Raw genomic sequence first — 13,109 nt, 5'->3', positions numbered from 1 at the left:
GCTGAAAAGTCCGTCGCAATAGCTGCCCGTATACGATACAAGCATCGGATTAGGGAAAATACAAGTATCTTTTTTTTTTTTTTTTTTTTGGAGAAAAAAAAAACATCTGCGGGAAAGACTACTGCTCTTCTTCACTTCGATTCCTTGAACATGCGACAAAGGTGGTGCTGTTGACAAGTGTTCTACGCGGCAACTAGTTTCGGTCTGTGTCAACGTTGCTCTGGGCTAATCGTTGTGCCTGTTTGTGATATCACAACATGCCATGCCCCGGTGCCCTTTGGACTTCCCTGCCCGCCCCCTCCGCTATCTGCTAGCAGCTAGCCTTAGGCGGGGAACCCTGAAAGGCCTACCACGAACGCTCCAGATCGCGTCGTCGTCCCTGCATGAGGGTTGAATCCCTGGCTGGTTGCTGGAGAACTTGACGCTGGCTGCGACAAGGTGTTTGACGGCAACCTGGGCGGCCACTCATTGCTTCAGCACAGTGATACGGAATCGCACTGATCCGTGATTGCCTGTGATAGTGGTCGCATGGGGTCATGCATGAGTGGGTCGAAAGTCGGCTAGCTAGGAGGCACTGTGCTGATCGAGGTGGAGATGTTCCACCTAACGCCAATAGGCTGGAGCCGTCTAGACGCTAAGCCCAGATGGTGCGAGGTCTTTACGGCGTAAAGAATACATATGGGTGGCCTAGCCTCCTCCAGTCCAGAGGGTGGACCTCTTGAGAATCCGCTTTTTAGCAATGGTCTGCGTATGCGACAAGCTACGACAAGAGGACTTCGCCTCAATTACACCTGCAGAGGCTAGGAGTAACCCCGCTCCCGCAAGAACGATCGGCTAATACTTCACAGGCCCAGCTTCTGCAGAAGGCATTCACCACTGCCCCTCAGCTCTTTACTACTCGTAAGCCTCGCAGGGTCCATAAGAAGAAAGCACCGAACTCGAGAGTCGTGGCCTCGTGCACCGACGCCCAGCGACTCAGCCCGAGCAGCCACCTTCGAGCGTTGCATGAAGCAGACGAGATCGGAGAACTTGAGAGGTCATATCCGTATCACGCCCTACAACGAGTGTCTCCGGCAGCCGGCTCCGAGGTCTGCCTGCTGAGGCGTGCCGATCAACACGACATATATGTACGCATCTTCCTCGCCATCGAACAATCCGACCAAGCAATCGAATTGCGACAGCTGTCAAAGCGATTCCATTGCTACGCGCTTGCCAAACTCCACCCGAAAGGCAAATCAATCGACCCGATTGTAGAAAGGATCAAGGATGCAATACCCAAGGATGACGGGATCAGGCAGAAAGTTTACAACATTCTTTGGACTGGGAGGAAGTGGGCAACAATCGTTGGGCTCCTTGACTCGGTCGTCGCGGCTGCCAACATCTCCTTTGGTGTCCCGTCGCTGCTGGGCGTACTCTGTATCCTCGGGCCGCCATCGACGTAAGTTCAAACTGACCTGTCGCCTTGTTTGCCACTCACTGGTTTCCAGTTGGGAGAGAGCCAACGAAGAAAGCCTCAGAGCAGCACTCACCAATCTGGCTTTGACAACAGATCTCTGCGAACAGGCAGGTAAACGTACCGAGTTTACTAGCACCACGATAGCTCGAATTCTGAGTGGGCTTCCCCGACACTTCTATCATGCTGCGCTGACCGTCGAATAGATGATCAGTCCTTCACTGCTCCCGAATCGTCTTTGGACTTCGTCTCCGATCCTCTATTTCCTCGCGCAGAGGCTTCACAGCTCAACAGCCAAGCGTCTCCCATGGCTCGCTTAGGACGTCAAGCACTTCGTCTTGCCGCAGCTACCAAGGGAGATTCCACAAGAAGGCCAACGGCCGAAAATCCAGGAACATTGTCTTCGCGACCGCAAGATAAAGACTTGTTGATACTGCTATGTTTCCTGGCAGATTCCAAGGTCTCTACAGACATGCTCCATCGCGGAGGTACACCGAGAAAGCGCTGGACTGAAGACGGCGGGATCGGAGACACGAGCGCGCTGCATGACATTACTCTTCAGCCGCTGCTATCGGATCTGTCGGCATTAAAGGAGGCGATGAACGGACTTCAGCGGCGATCGGCGGTCTCTGTCGATATGGGTGGAACATATACCCTCCGTCCTGATATCAAGGCGACCGTCTTGGAAGAGCTGCCTTCGGCGGATTACCCGTTTTGGCGACGGCAAGCACTCATCATCGCATACCGGGCCGTACCATGGAAATACCTCGAGACTATGTGAGTGTGTTTTTATTCAGTGCTACAAGAAATACTCATGAAGTTCAGGGAGCCGCACTTGAGAGAGATTCTCACACCACACGTGATGCACACCTTGACAGCTGTTCAAGAACAAGATGGTTATGAGAGTCTGTCTGGGCGTGATAGGATTGATATTGTACTGACCCTGATTGAGGCGTCTCGCTTCTCGGGCATGCAGTGGAAGCGCCTGGCGGTTTCACAAGCAAAAGCGACTATGCTCAACCTGCAGGATCAGTACGCAGATTCTTGCATTGCACAAAGGGAGTCATTGCTGCAGCGGCTTGCCGGAAGTGTCAAGTCAGCCACTTCAGTGCCCGAACATCGTCAAGATCTCACGCATGGCGTTGCCAACAAGAGGATGTATGCCGCCGTTGGTTCTACTGTCCACCAAAGAGCGTTGGATCTCTTTCAAAACGAAGAGTTATCTTCGGCGATGGCTGCACTCAAAGAATGGCAGCCGACTGAGCCCAAATCTCTTGCGGAAGAGGTTGTTTTGTTCCGCATGAACTTCCTACGCGGGAAAATTCTGCGCTTTCAAGGCAAGTTCCAAGATTCCCTCGAATGCCTAAGCAAGTCGCAAAGTGCGACAGAACTCCTCCGAGACCTCCACTTTGATGAAGAAGCTGGAGACCTGGTTGTCGAAATCGCCGACACGATGAGAGAGCTGGACGACCCAATTCGCGCGGAGGAACTATTGACAGCGCAACTCGGGCGGCAACACCATACTCCGGCTACCCGCGCACTGCTGGGCGTCTCCCTCGCCGAGTCTCTTTTTGCCCAACAAAAGTTTCTGGAGGCTGATCGACTTTGTTGCGATGTCGAGTCTCAGCGGTTGTCCAAGATGGCAAGATTACGTCTGTGCATCACCACAGCCAAGTTGCGGCATGTGAACTTCGATTGGGAAGGCGCATTTACATGGTGGACAAGAGCACTTGTCGCCATCAACAAGTTTCCTCCGACGAGTGGACACGCGACTCGCATGTTATATGTATCACTTTGCGATGTTCTTAAGCACCAGGGCCAAAAGGAACTGGAACAAGCTTCACGTGCCGAGGTGGTCAAATTAGAGGCGGTGTCTAAGCACGCGGAGGCAACGCATTGGATAGCTGGCCTACGGCACTGGCGAACATACCTAGAATCTCAGGGTCTTTGAAACGGGAGCCGTACTGGCCTCTTTAATGTCACAATAACCTGACTTGCTGGAAACGTTGCATGCCTGGATGAAGCGACTAACTAGCCATCACACCGTATGCCGCTAGTCCTAATGCGTTAAAGCTTTCAACGCCGTTAAGATGTTGAATCAATTACCTGTAGGCTTAGCCGATTTTACGGCGGACTAGCGTACAGACAGTTGCATGCAAGGCAACCGCTATTGAAGGAAACGTGCTAATCGCAACGGGAGATAATCGTACGTGCGCTCCATTCCATTTCGTAGATTCTGCTGTTTCGCCGTTTCAATTTGGATCACTTGTAAATGCCCGCAAGCTCATTGCACCGCCCCTTTTTCTTGATTACTTGCCTATCAGACCAAGATGTTACGTGTGTTCCAGCGTGTTAGTAGTGTGACGAGAGGTTGTACCGATGCGCCTGGCCTAGCCTGAAAGACACAGTTCACCTATTTCCTCTCCAATAACTAGTGTCTTCTCCAATGAGGTACACTGCCTCTGCTGATGGGATCTCGAGCCAAGGTATTTCTTACATAACTGATATTGTGGTGGAACGGGGCTCTGGTCATGTCATAGACGCTACATCCTCCTATGACGATGATAATCTATCAAACTTGATGATCTCTATGAAGCTATCTAACCTGCGGCGTGGAAGCCCTCTAGTCCAATTGCTGAGCCAGACTGGCTGGGATGTGATTCTTGCGACCTGTGTCTAGCAAATATTCAAATTGTGTACTAGTTGGAAAGACCCAAAGCTCATTCTCCGTCATGGGTTAACCAAGCGATTTGCAATTTGTAAGCTTTTGTAAGGTACCGTGATGGTGTAGATAAGTGAGCTCCATGGAATTTCTTTACCCAGGCTTGCGGTTGTTCACCCTGCTCATTGACCGCAGCGTAGCCTTCCCCGCTAACTACAGCACTATGGTTTGCATGGTGCACTTTTCCAGGCGCTGAAATGCGAAGTGCAGATGGGGTGCACATTTCTTAGCACTCCGCTCGAAGTGCATCTGTGAATATGGCATTGACATTGAGTCGTGCAGCAATTCATCGCCATAAAAGGTGTGACGACTTTTTCGGGCGTGCTGCATGACTTTGCCACTTCATGACAGCATGTCTGCATTTGCGGCCGCGCTGACTGCGACCGCAGGTGCTTTGCGTCTTTTAGGCAATTAGGAACTCCAGGGTATTTAAATCGGCGTCGCCCCTCATAACTGACATGTTGCTTTGTGACATCCAACACCCCCAACAAAAAGCCAACTCCTACCGCATTTACACCTGGTATGAAGCTCTCACGCCGCATAAAGACCCTGTACCACGCTGACAAGTTGTACCATCGCTTGATAGAAAGTCAACACCATGTGTCAACGAATGCATCCTAAAGTGAAGCACTCGTGTGGACATAAAGTCGAACAGACTACATACATCGTTCAATGCGATGAGGCCAAAGAAAAAGGGTCGGACTGTACCGATCCCACCGACAACTACAGCTTGGGAATGTCGTCTAAGAAAGATCCGTGCCCGGACTGTTCGGAGGAGTAGGCCAAGGTTAGGAACATTTGTAGCGGGGAATAGCGCGGGGAAACTTAGCGTATTGGTGGGAACCAATCAGGGTATGCAGGTGGATCCACGCACACCACGCATTACGCCGCCTCAGGGATATAAACTGAACACCATCCGCGCGCGTCAATAGTTTTCCTGTCCAAGTTCCAAATTCTTAAGCTCGGGGATATCTCTTCGGTTACCTTAAGGCTGATGATACTCGTTCCTTCGTACCATGAGCACTTCTTTGCTTGTCCCATTCTGCTCCCTTACTGTTGAGCGCTTAGTCGCTAGAGGAGCCGGTGGTCAGGTCTTCTTCATCACCAAGAATGTGGTATTCAAATGCCCGACGAACTTCAATAATCCCGCGTCCGACCAAGCAGATGAAATCGCAGAAAGCGCCGGGAGAATTGCGAATGAAAAGTTGACGCATACGCTGCTGATGGAGCACCCACACGCCAATATTGTCCGTTGCATCCTTTGCATCCCCGAAGGCTTTTTCATGGAGCGGGTGGAAACAACATTACAAGCCCGCATCGACCACCGATCGGTACCAAATGCACCGAGCACTCATGCCCAGATACGCTGGATCACGCAAATCGCAAGCGCCCTGTCATGGCTTGAAGAGCTTGGTCGTGTTCATGGCGACCTGCGGCCATCCAATATTCTCCTCACAGCAGATGATAATGTCCGCCTTGCCGACTTCGACGCATCTGTCAAGATTGGCGAGCAGCTTCTTGTTGCAAGTGAACCATATTGCAAGCTCGACAAATATTTCAAGCCCCCCAACGCCGGACCGATCAGCGAGCAATTTGCCTTAGCGTCATGCATTTATACGATTCGATTTGGCCACATTCCGTTGAGCGAGCTTGAGGCCCCAGACAGGGTTCGAAGTTTAATCAACCACAAGTATCCTTCAACGAACGAAGACAAAGAGTTTGGTTGTGTAATTATGAGTTGCTGGAATGGACAGTACGATTCTATCCGTGCTGTATACGAAGAGATCAAAACCTGTTATGAGGCTGAGTCTGTGTCTAACATCTTTGCGGACTCGACTCAAGACATGCTGAGTCTTCTCGCTGAGTGTGAAGAATTTTTGGCGGACGAACAACGGAGAAAAAAAAATCACTCTCTTGTGTTGTAGATTGAGTGCGACGGATCTGGTATTATTTACATCTGTCCGACCCAGCACCTCCGTATTTGCAATCGAATTGACAAACACTATACCCAACCCAAATAAAGTGAGGCCGTCACGACTAATCAATTAGCTAAGTCAGCACCACTGGACTGCGTTGATGTGAGATATAACCCATTCATCAATCTTGACCTGTGTCACGGGGTTTGAGTAGAGTGGTAGTTTATGGAACTGAGCCTCACCCAACATAGACCATATCTGAGCTGACGCCCCGGTATTTCAAGCTTCTCAGAGAGGGATTGGTTCAGAAATGCTTAGGTCCCACCTAGATATCGTAGACTGGAAAAAACAAGCGCATCACTAAGCATGTTGTTCGAGACGGCCAACCTCCAGACACTAATTTGATCTTCCTTCCTCCGGAACCCACGTATGCCTAGCTGGCAGAAATCCTACACTCTCCTCCCCCGGGACCTTCTCGCCTTCTTTAATGACCCCGTGCCCATGAACGAGGTGTCTGGAGTAGTCCTTCGTTGCGCTGACGACTGATCCCCGTCGCTAGAGACTGGGATGGAGTCCACGTCTGACTGCGAGAGGTGATTGATGCCGTAGTAGACAGTTCCCTTGAGGTGCCGAAAGAGATGCTTCATGGCACGCAGATAAGCCTTGGAAGGGCTAGCGTTGGCCTGGCTGGGCTTGCCGACGGTGTAGGTCATGTCAGGACGCGTGCTAGTGGTGAGATAATTGAAGCAACTAGTCTCTTCGATGTAGACGGTGCGTTCCTCCTCTGTACACTCCTTGGGGTTTTATGTCGTCGGTAGCTCCTCGTGGGACGCTATGGGAGTCTTGATAGGGTTGATATCTTCGTATCTAAAGCGAGCAAGGATGGCCTTGGCGTACTTGGTCTGGTTGATGAAGATTCGGTTGTTGACACGGTCTCGGATGATCTGAAAGCTTAGAAACCTGGTGGCTTCGCTAAGATCTTTGAGGGGGTAGACCTTGCTGAGGATGTTGCGAACCTGCTTGCTTATCTTCTTGTTGGGAGCGGCGATGACATTGTCATCGACATACATGAGAGCATAGGCTCCAAGTGACTTGTTGACGAATAAGCAGACCTCACCATCGACAGATTTACGGGAACCGCTCCGCGGAGCTGTTGCTGCATCCGAGGACGAGCAGCAGTGATGAAGAAATAATCACCCACAATCTCAATTGAAACACAAGCGACTCTGGTTCGTGTTCTGCTGAGGGTGGCATACCAAGACCAGACTCGACCACCATATGAGAGCCTTGGTCTAGTGGCCTCACCCCCGTTTGGTTGACTTACGTCCTTGCCCTCGATTTACCAAAAGCCGCATCCGCCGCCGAACGGATCCGAGGCCTCCGGCCGTACTGCCACCCGACCGTCCCCCGAGACCGACAACGAGGGGGCTAGCCAGAGGGCCAGCGAGGGCCCACGAAGGGGACAGTTGAGGAGAGGGCTGACCTAGAAGCTTTATGTGAGGCTGACCTAAGTATTTTGCTCGTGGAGGCTGCCGCAGGTGCCAAGAAGAGGAAGATGGTCGAGGTGATCACGGCTCTGCGGGAGGGCCGCCCTTCTATACGCCGGGATACGCCTTCTATACGCCCGGATACTACTGCCGCCGTTGCCCACAAGCGTCCACTAAGGAGGTCCCTAGTTGGGTGCTGAATGGCATGCCGGGCGCTAGGTTCACGGGGTCTACCGGTTGAATAGAGTGGGGGCCAGTTCGGTGTACTCCCCCGACAGCCACCTGGTTGATGCGCGCTAGGAGGCGAAGGTCCGGTTTCAGCTTCGATTCCGGCTTCGGCTGTCCGGCGCCGGGTCTTGTGCCCTCCTATAGGGTCGACCTCAGTAATGACCCATAGCGGGGCACCTTGGCTATCTGGGAGTAAGTTAATCCGAGCCGATTACTGGGTCTCGAAATTTTTGCAGACAAGTGGGTAAAGGCCGACAAGAGCTTCCGGGCTGCAGCTCGGAGCCTGGCCCGCGCGGCGTCGGTGAGGTGGTCTCGTCCCTCGGCTAAGAGGTCCAGGACCTCGTCCTATAGGGACCGGGCGTTCCGGTGGGGCCTACTTCCCTGCCGGCGGTCGGACCGGAAGGGAGGCCTCGCGTGGGTGGGCGGGCAGGGTGGTGAAGGGGCTGATGGGCTCAGGATCAGGTCTTCCTCCGAAGGGTGTGCCGCGGCCGGCTCGAGAGCCATCGCGGGGTTGGCGATAATCGTGTTCTCTGTTGTTTTCGGCCTAGTTAGGGATCACGTGGGGGGTCTGCGGGGCACTAACAGTGGCAGGTGTGTACTATGATATGATTGGTAAGTCAAAACTCCGGGGCGGGTAGCGTTGGGACTGAAGGTCTACGGGAAGCTCTGGAATAACTGCTGAATGGCCGGTCTTTCGCCTGCGATCGATGTACCGCACTTGGCCGGCTTGAGACACAGATACCTCACAGGAGTGTTTACTTTGGCCTGCTACCGCTGTAGAAGGGAAGTGCATTGCTTTCCGGGCATCTACAGCTCCGTCGTAATGTGGAGGAGAGACGTGCAAAAGATGTGTGACTGCATCAATTTGCTTCTTGCAGTCTTTCTGCTCTACAGTGCCCCTGAGATATTTGTCTGGAAGGTTCTAGAATCGTGCAAGCCAGTTTTCCTTCTTAGCACTACTATGTCGGGTCTGGCTTGGCAATGATGACTACGAGTGCTGCATGGCGGTGATAAAAATAGAGCATGTCGTTTGCGGGCCAAATTCGGATCCTGTCCAACTATGGCTGGGTCGATTGCACCCCTGTACGTATTATGTATATAAGTGGCGAAGTCGACCGGTTTTCTCTCGAGCTGACAGCTGCGGATCAACAGCCAAAATGGATCCCTCTCAGTGTGCATCCAGGAAGCGAGACAGAACTAACGAGAATTTTGCAAAGGCCACAAAGAACCTCATGTGGCGATGTGAAAAGATCAGGCAGTGCTACGGCGCTGATGTTTACATCCAAGTCCACAGAAAGCACAAACACTTCGAGTATTCTACATCGGACGAACCATCATGGCCTAAGTCCAAGCCTGAGTTGGTGAGTCTAGCGTTAGTTCGGCCCTCTGAAGCTCACACATTTCCAAAGGCAAGAACCTATCCCATTCCTGTGACGAAGCGACCGCGCGATTTTGTTTCTAGCAAAGCGCTCGGTATCTCCATTCCTTCGGATAACAATTGCGATGAGAAGAACTCCCAGGGCTGCTGTTCGGCAGAAATTACAGAACATAATGCTTGAGTCTAGTCAACAACCATGCGAAGGTAGTGAATGACACATTCTACGATAGCTGGGATAGTTTTTGTGAGCCTCTCTAGGCTTGATCGATATGCCGATGTCCTAATGGTCTTCACACGGCGGAACACAGCAAAACCTTGGTCAGGGGGTTGGTATGGAGAAGATTTAGTTCAGCTTTTGAAATGAGGACCATATTTTTTTGCCCTCAGGGTTAGGAATATGACGAAACGCTGAGGTTTCACTATTGGTGAGCGAGTTTATGAAATATACCATACCATGACGCAACTCATATAAACAATCGTAGTGCAAGACTATCCATGGCGAATCGACACAGCACGAGCAATGAAAGTACATTAAACATGGCCATCATACACAGGAATGAGGCATAATGGTGTGAGGTGTACGCACAGGATAAATCCTCGGAAGGCCAGACCGGGGCGGTGTGCGGGCCTAGGTCCCACGATTTAATCAACAGATAGATGTGGTGCTCATGGGTACAGGTTTAGACATAAGACGTAGCATACAGAATAGGAAAGAAAGGACGCACTGCGCAGGCATTGCGTTGCTGCCAGAAAAGGAGCTCATCATCACTCGCAATAGCCTCAACACTACCTTGGCGCGAGCTCCCGCGCATGGTCCCGTGACACTCGTACTGGTCTGGCTCATACTGGTCTGGCTTATACTGATCTAGCTCGTACTGATCTGGCTCCTACTGGTCTGGCTCATACTAGTACCAACGCAAACCCCCACTACACTACCTATGTACCAGTATAGGCCGTACCAGTATAAGCCATACCAGTATAAGCCGTACCAGTATAAGCCATACCAGTATAAGCCACACCAGTATAAGCCGTACCAGTATAAGCCATACCAGTATAAGCCATACCAGAACGAGCCATACCTGTACGAGCTATACCGGTATAAGCTATACCAGTGCATGCTATACTGGTATCATGCGGCAAGGAGGGATTGGCACGTTATCCCATTACGAACCATACCAGTACAAGTCGTACCAGTACGAGTCCTACCAGTATGAGCCATAACAGTACAAGCCATAGCAGTACAAGCATACGTACTAGTACAGGCCGCACATATTGTGATATACATTCTCTCGATGACTAGGAAGTAGGTACCCTGACTTATCGCTAGGGTATATCGTGGGAAGCCTTCAGCTAGGTCCGGGTAAACGCTCTATTACGTGTTAGGTGAAGCCAGCCTAGAGGCCCACCACATAGTGGTCACGGGCAAAAGGCGTGAAATGTTATGCTATCAGGCTTAAGTTGTAGGATATCTTTGGTCGCCCTACACGCCGAATGCCCCTCAGGAGGCTAGCCACAGCTTTAAAACCCATAATAGGCACTCATTCAAGAAGCCCATCCAGGGCACTCATCCAGGACACACCCATCCAGGACAGCTATTCTAGGCACTCATCCAGGAAACTCATCCAGGAAAGCCATTCTAGGCACCCATCCAGGGCACCTATCCAGGGCACCTATCCAGGGCACCTATCCAGGGCACCTATCCAGGGCACCTATCCAGGGCACCTATCCAGGGCACCTATCCAGGGCACCTATCCAGGAAACCCATCCAGGACAGCCATACCCCTATCAGAGATACACCGGTTCCAGATCGGGCTGGGTTCTAAATATAATCCGCGGGTTGATGTCATGGATGCGAATGAACGACTGAGATTGTGAAATGGCGCTCGATGCAAGATCACGTTGTCAAATCATCGTACAAGGTGTGCGACTTAAATTACCCAGGGTCGCGTCAGAGACCCAAATTGTTGCGGCTACCCACGATAGCACCGGTTTCTTGGCATGCCTAGTACCGAGCCAACAGGCATATAGCTTTACTATTTGAGGAAACAGGTCTAATTTAGAGCATTACAACAGGGATTCTATTTCAAGTAGTTTACAGCAAGACAAACATATCTCCAATCCACAATTATCTTGGGTGTGATACTAAAAATAGTAATCCACAGCAGCAGCAGCTGCGCCTCGGTCACTAAGCCGTTGCGATATCAGAGACGGATAGTGCTCTTGCGCGCGGTTTCGGCGGCACCGGCTTTGGGGCAACAATCATCAGAGCTTGGCTACTTTGGCGGGCCAACGGATGACACTGACATACCCTCAAACGCACATGCTACAGTCCTCCCGCACTCAGATTTCCTCTGGAATATCGTCGTGTGTCTCTAGCTATGATCTCGGAGTTTGAGATGCACTTTCCCGTGGGCGCGATACTGTACTGCCAGTACCACTTTCCGTTGACGCATGGGGCTCCTGGACATCTCATGAGCTGGTAAACCTGGTTCCATGGTTAAGACCGCCCGTTGTCTCCTGCTCCGCATCGGTACGGCTGCGCCTCTCTGCAAGGCCAATGGCGGTAGCGCCTCCAGCGCGGAGTAGCTAGCTCCACCCTTGTAGTTGTCGCTCTACGACTAACCAGTCAATCTGCAGGTTTGCTAAATGCTTTGTGACTTTATCTGCTGTTTGATCGTTGGGAACCGACATGACAATGGTCGTGGCACTCGTCTCGCAGGTCTTCCTTTTCGAATTCACGATCCCGGCGGTCTTAGCCGAGAGTACTCCCCTCCAGAAATTGCTTGGGGCCACAACAAGGTTTTGCTCGGTTTGTTCTACAGCCTTTCTACTGTTCAGGGTCAATTTCTATTGCATTGTGTAGAGCATCCACCGAGAGGGTTGTTTGTCGTATGAATGGTTTGAAGCCCACTCTCGGTAGATTAGGAATGGCAACGCCCCTGGAATCGGGCAAAGCTGGCTGCGTGGTGAACTAATGCCATGATTCAGCTCACTGCTGCAACCAGAGATGTCCGAGTTTTGACCATCCTCTTCGTCGTCGCTGGTGATACCGTACACCCAGTTGTCTGCAGCCATCATGGCAGCTACTGGTCAGTGCGAACAACCGCAAGATCAAACGAGGCGTGGCCATCGTCCAGCGGCGGCAAAGAAGCAAGCTAGTGAGATGGGCCTGAGCTGCCATGGAAGATTCTGGAACATTTCCAACCCAATTCAATTGGGTCTACAACTTTAAGCCACTCTTCCCGGCGGCAAGGAATGACGTCGACAACGCAGCCCCCGCTACAACACACTTACCCCGCTCGACCCTATCTTGTCGTCAAGGTCTAAACACAATTGTAGAGGGACTCTCCCTGTCGTCCGCAAGCGATTTCTCCACTTTCATCTATCATCATGGAGGCGGAAGAAAACGCGTATCGTGATCGCTTCGCCGATATCCGAGCAAGCCTAACTGGAGTGGTTGACGGAGGATTCAGGCTGATAGAGGTATGCTGATATTGAAATCCCATGTACGGGGGTGAACTAAGGGCGTTAATGCCAGGACCTGTTCTTGATGTATAATATAGTACGTAGTTGAACCAGCAGCGCTGGGAGCAGGCACCAAAGCACGCAGATACAAATGTAGAATCGATGCATGGGAGGCGAGGGAACGCATGCGGTTCCCAGAGGCTTTCTTGGGCGTAGTCGCGCCACAGTATTTCAGCAGTAGCGTCTAGTCTCAATTGATTCACTCCAGTGACACCGGCTCGAATAGCCCCTAAGAGAATAGGATGCCTCACCTGTAGCTCGACGTTGGGGCAGCACCCTGCACCTGCCAGATTCGGCCAGATTTACTTCGTGTCGACGGGAAGATGATAATGGTTCTCGTACTGGACTGTCACCACGCAGACGTGCAATTGCAGAATCCTGCTTTTGCAGACATGCATTT

At 51.6% G+C, this 13,109-nt stretch overlaps 4 protein-coding genes across 4 annotated transcripts; 3 read left to right on the top strand and 1 right to left on the bottom strand.

Moving 5' to 3' along the window:
- Positions 1-739: 739 nt before the first annotated feature.
- On the top strand, positions 740-3,404 carry CGGC5_v011015 (uncharacterized protein; the record flags this gene model as incomplete). Its single annotated transcript, XM_066152457.1, has 5 exons — positions 740-748; positions 849-1,438; positions 1,488-1,612; positions 1,660-2,230; positions 2,279-3,404. The coding sequence occupies 5 exons, from the start codon at positions 740-742 to the stop codon at positions 3,402-3,404; spliced, it is 2,421 nt and encodes an 806-aa protein (XP_066008253.1).
- Positions 3,405-5,191: 1,787 nt separating this feature from the next.
- SMKX (Sperm motility kinase X) lies at positions 5,192-6,100 on the top strand (the record flags this gene model as incomplete). Its single annotated transcript, XM_066152456.1, has 1 exon — positions 5,192-6,100. The coding sequence occupies one exon, from the start codon at positions 5,192-5,194 to the stop codon at positions 6,098-6,100; it is 909 nt and encodes a 302-aa protein (XP_066008252.1).
- Positions 6,101-6,894: 794 nt separating this feature from the next.
- On the bottom strand, positions 6,895-7,161 carry CGGC5_v011013 (Retrovirus-related Pol polyprotein from transposon TNT; the record flags this gene model as incomplete). The annotated part of the gene is made up of 1 exon (XM_032033487.1): positions 6,895-7,161. The coding sequence occupies one exon, from the start codon at positions 7,159-7,161 to the stop codon at positions 6,895-6,897; it is 267 nt and encodes an 88-aa protein (XP_031887382.1).
- A 1,802-nt stretch (positions 7,162-8,963) lies between these two features.
- CGGC5_v011012 (uncharacterized protein) lies at positions 8,964-9,751 on the top strand (the record flags this gene model as incomplete). Its single annotated transcript, XM_032033486.2, has 4 exons — positions 8,964-9,167; positions 9,216-9,236; positions 9,578-9,609; positions 9,667-9,751. The coding sequence occupies 4 exons, from the start codon at positions 8,964-8,966 to the stop codon at positions 9,749-9,751; spliced, it is 342 nt and encodes a 113-aa protein (XP_031887383.2).
- Positions 9,752-13,109: the final 3,358 nt, after the last annotated feature.

This window comes from Colletotrichum fructicola (assembly GCF_000319635.2).
Source record: "Colletotrichum fructicola Nara gc5 chromosome Unknown KSG_Nara_v1_contig06, whole genome shotgun sequence".
Lineage (NCBI taxonomy): Eukaryota > Fungi > Ascomycota > Sordariomycetes > Glomerellales > Glomerellaceae > Colletotrichum > Colletotrichum fructicola.
The sequence above is the reverse complement of the archived record's forward strand: the minus strand, read 5'-3'. Positions and strand labels throughout refer to the sequence as shown.